The sequence below is a fragment of the Triplophysa rosa genome, linkage group LG10 (genome assembly GCF_024868665.1).
Source record: "Triplophysa rosa linkage group LG10, Trosa_1v2, whole genome shotgun sequence".
Lineage (NCBI taxonomy): Eukaryota > Metazoa > Chordata > Actinopteri > Cypriniformes > Nemacheilidae > Triplophysa > Triplophysa rosa.
Genome location: NC_079899.1, coordinates 17,874,346 through 17,883,588, shown reverse-complemented (window position 1 = coordinate 17,883,588; position 9,243 = coordinate 17,874,346). Strand labels below are relative to the sequence as shown.

General features: G+C 36.9%; 1 protein-coding gene across 1 annotated transcript; it reads right to left on the bottom strand.

The window, feature by feature from the left end:
• Positions 1-169: 169 nt before the first annotated feature.
• minpp1a (multiple inositol-polyphosphate phosphatase 1a) lies at positions 170-9,149 on the bottom strand. Its single transcript, XM_057344829.1, has 5 exons — positions 8,441-9,149; positions 7,872-8,078; positions 7,180-7,277; positions 5,655-5,785; positions 170-2,208 (listed from the first exon to the last, which is right to left on the bottom strand). The coding sequence occupies exons 1-5, from the start codon at positions 9,030-9,032 to the stop codon at positions 1,848-1,850; spliced, it is 1,389 nt and encodes a 462-aa protein (XP_057200812.1). The 5' UTR covers positions 9,033-9,149; the 3' UTR covers positions 170-1,847.
• Positions 9,150-9,243: the final 94 nt, after the last annotated feature.

Genomic DNA, 9,243 nt, shown 5'->3' with positions numbered 1-9,243 from the left:
TCTTAAATTCTTAATTTTTGAATTTGTATTATCAGTAGCTTGCAAAATAAAAGACCATTGGTACTATAAGTAACGGTTTCTGGAGTTAAAAGTAAAGCTATTTGTTTTGTTTGGGGGTAAACAGGGTTTATGACAAACACACTGTTAAAAAAAATCATCATGGTTATTGTTATTCATTTATCTGTTTTACAATTTACTAACTTTGTAACAAATTATCCAATCATAAATGTGCCCTGGGTGAAGGCAACGTTCAACAGAAGTTACTCATTTAACTCTTGTAATTCTAAAAGAACAAATAGGCAAACCTTAACAGTGAAGTCAAGTCAAATGCATAAATTGAATTACTCACATTAGTTTCAAAGCAGTTGTACAAATCATTATTTAATGCTCCGAGTGAGGAAGATAAAATTGATGGCAGCAAGATGTTTGGGTGAAGAGGGAGTAAAACCTTGAGGAACTAGACTTTACACACTTCCTCTGGTTATGCACACATTACAATAAATGTTCATGCCAAATGTTACATAACTATTGTGCCATAATATCATCTACTTACCTTATTTTATGTATAAGACAATGGTAATACTGTTAACACTGTAATATTAATGATTATTTTATAGACTTTGAGTCCTAAGACAACTAGAGATGCAAACAGTGGTCAGTAAGCAGGGAAGGATGTGCACCACAAAGCAAAACCAAGATATGAAACAAAAATCAAACCTTAACTGAACCACAAAGGTTAGAAATGTATTAATGCATATTTGCCTTATAAGTCAAGGCATAGTTTATGAAATAAATTCTGCATGCATATCTAATTTGTTATAAAAAATTGCAATTATAGGAAAAAGCCTGACACTGACACATTGTTTTTATAATAGTACAATTATACATAAAATATACATTTACAAGGATATTTGGTCTGTATGTATAAGCTTTATATATGATTAAATAAAGCATAACAATTTACTGTTGTACAAAATAGCACAATGTGTAAATCATTCAGTTATTGGTCAAAGAATTCAGTCCATAGAGATAATAAAGTAGTCATACTACGACGGTAAATTTGGTTATACTTCTTTGCTGAACCATAAAACTTGTGTCCAAGCCTATCAAGTCAACCTTGGTTAGTCAGTTAGTGGTCCATAGAAACCAGAGTCATCAAGCATCGAGGTCAATTCTTCTGTATCAATATACTTCTAAGGCTATGTTCAGACTTGACTTTTTTGACAAGAAAAAGTTGACAAATGCGCTTTAGTAAGAAAAAATGCTGGCAGCGTTTGGTTACAAATAGCAGACGAACGCCATGACTTCGGAGGCAGCGTCTGTGCACGGAGGCAGCCCAGAGAAACAGATAGGCAGCGTAACGGAAGTCTATTTGAATTATAAACAGAGAGCGTCTTTGCAATAACTAATCACATATTTACAATACTAATTTCTCGCTAGAAATGCAATCAGAAGTTGTTGAAAGTGAAAATTAAATTACATTTCTCGACCAATCACGTTCCTCGCATGTTGTTATGGAAACGACATGTCTCTGTCATTGGTTAGCTGTGAAAAAGGAGCGTTTTTTCAGAAAAGTTGAACTTTTTCAACCTCAAAAGAAAAAGACGCCGGTGCTGGCGTTTAAAAAAGCACTCAGGACTTTTTTGAAAACACGGTTTACTCCATAGGATTATAATGTAAAACAGATGCTAGCAGCTTCAAAAAAGAAGTCAAGTCTGAACACGGCCTACAGTAAAATCTATAACCTAAAACAATTGTTTGGCTGTTGTTCTTATGTACTTCTGAATACTGCAATGCTGTCAGTCTTGCTGGTGGTGTTAGTGTAGTTAAATGTGGTCATCTTGTGTTTATGAATTGTTTATTTTACACACAGTCTTTTGGTCACACCCACTGAGCAGAGCACTGTAGTGCATCTTTACATCTTCATACATGGGCACGGATTCACTGAGTCCAGGCAAGGTCAAAGGATTCTCGTTTAGTCGCACCTCCATCCTTATTCCATCTGGGCAATCATACAGCGATACCAGCAGGTTGGCAGCGTACGGCACAAAGCGGCTACTTTGGAACGTTCTGTTCTGTTGGGTGGCGAAGTTAGTCGACTTGAGAGGTGTGTCATCCTTGAACATATCAAGTAAGGTGAGGAGGGGTATCAGCGTCTCAGCGTGGCCAACCTGCACTGTTACAACCTCAGATACTGTACCACTCGAGCTGGAAGAAACAGAAAAATTATTGTTCGGAAAAGTTCAGTACTCACCTTCATGTCTTTTGAAAATGCAGATTTGCCACTAAAAATAAAGCAATTCAATACTGCCCATTCCTACAATTCACGGTTCTTACATTTGCACCTCCCTATTATTAAAAAGGCCTAACTTCTTTTCATACAAATCACTGCTTTGATTTGTTTCCAAGCAACATGAGAGTATGTACTGTATGGCAAAGTGAAATGCTGATCACTCTTCCTGCTGTTTTAGATCGTGGAGTTGTGCTGCACAACCTTTGAACACGGTCATGTTGAGTACAACTGAAAGCAACACCCGAGGAGTATGGACGTACAGTTACAAAAAACATTCATCATGAATAGGTGCATGACTTTGTAAGTCAAAGGCATTAACTTTTAACACACATTTGACATATCTTATTGAAAGCTCGACAAATATAATAAACATTAAACAAACAAAGATTTTTACTGAAAACACAAAGGCTCTGTTGGCAGAGAGCGATAGATTCAGAGATTATTAAGGTAATTTACTCTCGATGAGAATGCATATGTGTGACAATATCAGGAAAAACGTAATATTACAGTTTACCTTGACATTCTAGAATACCCAAACTTGATCTAATGTTGCAATAACATCCCCCTCGTGTTTTCCAAGTAGTTTTTCAAATATTTGGGCTTTTGAACAAAAGATCTTTCATGCATGTTCTTTTACACTATATTTATCAGATCTACATGTCGCCGCTTCTTCAAAGGCACAGTTCACCCAAAAATAAAAATTCTGTCATCATTTACTCACCCTCGAATTGTTCCAAATCTCTATAAATGTCTTTGTTCTGATGAACACAGAGAAAGATATTTGGAAGAATGCTTGTAACCAAACAGTTCATGGCCATCACTGACTACCATAGTAGGAAAAATTACAACGGTAGTCAAAAGTGCCTCAGTTTGCTTTCCTACATTCTTCAAAATATCTTCTTTTGTGTTCAACAGAACAAAGAAGTTTACAAGATTTTTTCCTACTATGGTAGTTAACAGTGGCCAAGAACTATTTGGTTCTATCAGAATTTTCATTTTTGGGTAAACTGTTTCTTTACTGGGTATATAAACATAATGACACAAGAATGGACAACAAACAAACATACCAGTCACATTTTTAGTTCCGTTATGAACATCCACATGCCAACACACCACCTTATGCACTATGCTGTGTTTTTATTTTACTAAAGATCTGCTAAGTCATGATTTACAATCAAAAAAGAAGAGACAGAAAGGGCCAAATAACGCAAATGCATCCAAACACTTGCAAAACCTGTTTGGTTGGACTAAACTAAAGTATCTAAAAGTAGATGATGATATTCTGTTTCATTATCTCTTTGTGCTACATGAAAGAAAGAAAATTCTGGTCTGGAAAAATGCGAGGGGAAGTAAATCATTTTTTATTTTGTCTGAACTATTTAATAATAAAAATGATGCATAATATCCATGGGAAATTGGGAAACTTGAAATCAATCTAAAAATCAACTAAATTAATATCGAACTGACTTATAAAATGAAGTTGAAATAAGTTAAACTAGATTTTTTAAGTTGATAAAATGCAACTAGATTTAAGTCCGTTTAATATACGTAATTTAAATTCAAGTGAACAATTTTATATTATAAGACAACATTTGAACCAACGTTTTCAAGTTGAAATATTTGACTTTTTTACAGTATATGTATGTATTCATTTCTAATTTCCGCAGGTGATTATTGAGATACACCGCATGTCCCACCGATCAATAACACATAAATCATGCAAAGTATCTTCTAAGTATCATGTACGTCATGCTACCGATGAACAACTGCTTTCTGGTGTCATAATATCCATATTTATGGAATCCCCGAACCATCCAGTTTTACAGACCATACGCACACCCCCACACCCAAGTTTACTTAACTTTCAGTTTAACTTTCAAACACAGAATAGGATGTGTAACAGACACATGAGTCAGGTACATGACAGGATGAATAGGAGGAGTGCTGATTATATTACGTGAGGGGATTTAATCATTCCGGTTCCTTTTTAGACGCTGTGTGTTCTGCGTAATGTGGCGTGCAGGGGCACTGTGTGTTAAACGGGTAGTGGGTGTGAATGTGGATTTGTGAAATGACGCTGGTTGGGCTGTAAATGTAATATAAACTTGTTTCTTATGCATGGTTGATTACTCTCAAACAGAGGTGTTGTCGGCCTCTCTCTATTGTGTCTCTCGTCTATCCCCTTGCTGCGTTTATAAAAAATTTGAGATTTGTAATTTACTAACAGGGTTGACCTTCAAATTGTCCTGAACATGTGGATGAAATAATGTCTGTTTGGACAGATTATCAAAATCAGGACTGCCTATATATAACCTAGAACATTTCAAGATCACTTTTGTATTGCCTAAGGATTTAAAACTTTTCCAGGAGCTTCGACTGCTGCTTTTCAAATCAAATCAAATCCCTTTATTGTCACTCAACCATATACACAAGTGCAACAGTAGGTGAAAAACGACCAACATGGCAGTATGACAGATAAGAAGAGACAGAGTTGTAGATTACAAGTAACAAATAACCATAGTATAACGAATGACACATAATTTACATATAACTACACAGCAGCAAATGTACACAATGTGTGTAGTGTACACATAATAATGACACATGATCCTGTCAGGCAAGAAATATCATGTCAGGCAAGAAATAGCCCACTGGGAACACATGCTGAGTATTATCAAACTAGAATCGCCAATGGTTGTCAGCCCTTAGTGATTGGCATAAAAAAAACGACGCTCTTTGGCCATGGTCAAAAGTTCCATTGATACAGCACATACCAACAAAACTCGCTTTTTAAATTCCTAAATATTTACGAGAGTCTATTTGTAAAAATTTCGTTTTGCTGTCTTTTTCACAACTTTTTCATATTTAGCGCTCCAAACAGGACAAACAACTAGCCTACAGTATATTTCTATTACCGACAGAAACTAATTTAGAATCAGAGAATTGTCTCATTTGTGCTTGTGCTCGTGGTTTTTCTTCAGCCCTCAAAGACAAAACAAGAACACAAGGTGAAACAGATGTGGATTTGTTGTAATTTTCACAGTAGACTCCCTCTGACTGCCACACTTGAATCTCCTGTCTGCTGATCTAATTCCCTTTATTCCTCTTTATTACAGCCATAACAAATGATACTGCTGTGAAAGCAGGTACCAGACAGTATTCTTTCTCAGAAAAGAAAGCTGGTCCCAGATTAAAGACTCTTGTGTAATCTTTCTCCATTATGGCCATTGTGACGCAGAAGCAGTATAATGGAAAATAGAGGTAGCAATAAAAACAAAATTTTTACTGTCAAGAGTTCATCTTTCTCTTATGTTTCTCTTATGTCTTATGTAAAATAAGGGAGATTTCAAAATGTTCTTACTTGAACTGGGCAACAATTCGGTCAAGGCGATGGAAAAGATCACGGAACAGGATGCAGCTGGACTTTCTGTTGATCTCGTGTCCATAGCTTCTCTTCCAGTATTGCTTCAGGTCACTAGAATACTCCATTACCTGAGAGCCATAACACACATTTTCAACATAAGAGTCTTTAAACATCAGAATGCAATAAGCTTGTGAAATAAGTAATTCGTTTTTATTAAAGTCCCAGTGAAATAAAAAATTACAATGCCTATTTTTTCATGACATATTGCAGCGTTTATTGTAAATAGTTTATCAATGTGGGTCAATCTCTTTTTAAAAATCATGTGCCCTCATAATCTTTAGTTAAAATTTGAAAATGCACTTCCGTCCTGTAATGACTATCCATCTTAGATAACGTATGTTAGACGGCTTGGGCAGAGCATCCGTTAACTCCTACCCTTCGACTGTCACTCTGCTGCCAGTTCCATTTCAAAATGCAACGGCTGTTTTTATACATCCAATCAAATCGCAGAGAAAGACGAAAGCCATGCCCAATATTTTATCTTAAACAAAATTTTATTTTACTCGGAAATGCGACAAAATACGGAAGGAAAAACTATCGCAACTTCCAGTTCACAGGGACTTTAAGATCCTTACATGGTCTAAAAAAATTTCACTTAATACTTATTAGTAAAAGTACTAGTCTAGTACTAAGTCTTCACCCCTGCTTCTGGAGACCCATGCTGTGTCCGAAATCGCATACTGTGACAGTACGTACTGAATTTGAATAAGTACCTACCTATCGGCCGTTAAAACAGTACGTTCTATATAGTATGAGTGGGGGTAGTATAATGCGTCCGCCATGTTTTATGGTCATGTGACCCTTATGCTCTTTGACCCAAGACGTATTCACGACAACCTATACGTGAACGTTGATAAAAACATAATTTAGTCACGAGAAATTCATTTATTGGCACTTACATTAAAAACCTAAAAGTTTTCCGCTATACAGTATTTATTTGATTTACTTTTGAAATTTGACTCAGCTTGCTCAGCTCCCGTGGCATCATGGGATAGAGAAGTGTCCATCCGATCCACACTCACGAATCTCTGCGGAAGTAGAAGACCATCCGGGTATTTCTCGCCTACTGATGTTTCGGACTCACTGTTCATGACTCACACTCATTTTCGCCTACTATATAGTATGGAGGTAGACGATTTCGGATGCAGCGCCACTGTCCTGCAAAGTTCAGGTCCAACCTGCTCCAACACACCTGCATGTAGTTTTCAAGTGATCATGAAGACCTCGGTTAGCTGGTTCAGGTGTGTCACATGAGTTTGAAAGCTAAACTTTACAGGACAAGTGGGTCTCCAGGAGCAGAGATGAAATATAAAAAACACAAAAAGATTAGACGACCTCAGCAGAAAAATTGAAACGAATAAAAAAACACTTACACCGCAAAATGACTTATATGTGATGATAAATTAAATAAAGCCAATCTAAATAAGATACTTCGAGATGGCAGGCAAAATTATTTCCTTACCAGTGCATCTGCCTCATCAAACAACTGGCACCAGGGTGAGTTCACCCCCTTGATAGTGAACTCATATGAGCAAAGGTAGAATGCTGCTTCTATTGAATCTACAAAGCAAAACATAGTAAAACATGTACTGCAACGTTTGAATTGTGACATTGGTAAACACGCTTTGGGCAAAGTAGACAGCAGTACAAATGCATCCTGTATATTTGACAAGAGGTGTAAGTGTGCAAACTGCATAATAATCTGAGATATAATTGCTTTCCTTCTGTTCTTGGGTACGGAAAATCTTTAATCAACACTGCCATCTATTGTCTAACATACTAATTGCACTTGCTACTAAGTCTTATTTTTTCCTGCTCTGTCAATCTCACTGCTGTTTGTGCATTTATGTACAACTGCTGCAGATCAATAACTATCCGAAATTAAAGACTGCATTTAGAAGCAGGTCACATATATTCCTACATCAATGTTTATCCTGTATGTCCTGCTTCTGGGAAAAAAAGGACATGTAATTAAATGCTAACATTATTTTTTTGTGGATGTGCTTTAAAAAAACATCAGTTGCATTTTCTTCTAAAATTGGAAATGGAAAACGTTAAAATGGCTCTCCTCCATTATTTCCACAAACAATTAATTGTTGCCATCAACAAGGTGTCATGATAGGCCTACCTTTAAAGTTAATTGTCAACACATACCATAAGTGATGCTGGAGTAAGGGACTTCAAGCCTGTCTGCCAATTTCTCCATTGCTCTCTTCATCTCAGCGCCTTTATTGAATCGTTTCACTTCCTCCAAAGCGTTTATATTGTTCTCCACCTCTTTCACAAACCGTTCGCACTGGTCGAAGTAACGCATCAAAGCATCATTCTCTTCTATTTCCAACTCAGCAATGACTCTTTCTTCTGTGGAACACAAAAGAAAATATTTAAAGAAATTTCTCAATGGTTTTGTGTCCGTACAATGGAGGTACAATGGGGTCCAATGTTTTTGGGATACCAACATTCTTCAAAATATCTTCCCTTGTGTTCTACAGAAGAAAGAAAGTCATACAGGTGTGAAATGACATGAAGATGAATAAATGATCAAATAACTTCATTTCTGGGTGAACTCATCTTTAAAATTAGAATATTTTATTGGGTAGCAATTGTGAGGGGCTTCAAATGAAAAAATATTCTTTCAAACACATTTAGAATGTGAAGTCATGCCGTGTGTGATCTAACTGTGTGTGGCATGATGAGTCGGTGTGTTTGATTGTGTGTATTACCTTCTCTATTCAGTCCTTGCATTAGTCCCGTTCTAAAAGCGATGGTACTGCTCACACATCTGTGTTTGGTGCTAGTCATCAGTTTTACGCCTCCGTTACGCACATTGTCCACGGACAGCAGAGATGGGAACCATTTGATCAGTCTCTGCGCCAAATACCTGTGATCATCACTGCCTTTTTCCACCAGCTGCCCGTCCATGTCATCTGTGTACCACATCGTCCAACGTGATTTGACCTCTGACAAACAGTTCAACTTGTCGGAGGCGTTTCGCACCACTAGATTATAGAAATCCCGCATCTTGCGTATATTTTTATTGGTCGGCAACCTCGTTCCATGACGAATTATAGCCGTCAGATGAATCGCACTGCATTTCGAGGAAGGGAGCGTCGCTATTGAATTGTTTATGGCGAGAATGTCATCGATTAAATATGTGTTAACCTCTTCATACCGACCTTTGGTGCCAAAATACTTAGCAATCGTCGGTATGCTTTTTGCGAAAGAGCGTATGTTACAAGATGACCTAAACGCCCAGTAACAAATAACGCAATGGAAAAGAATAAAACATATTGTTGTTACCACTTGCTTGACCATTTTTCTGTTTTGTCCTGCGCTGCTCAGCGCCTGGTCTACGTTGCCTTGTTATGCGTAACTGAAAGTGACTCATTTCATTAGACTACACACGCAAGCTGATGTTTTCAGTTATGTTTACACTCCTAAATGTTGGCCAAGTAGTATCCCTGTTTTTACATCTGTAATGCACATGGTTTGCAATCAAAAGGTTATGATTTATGAACATCTACGA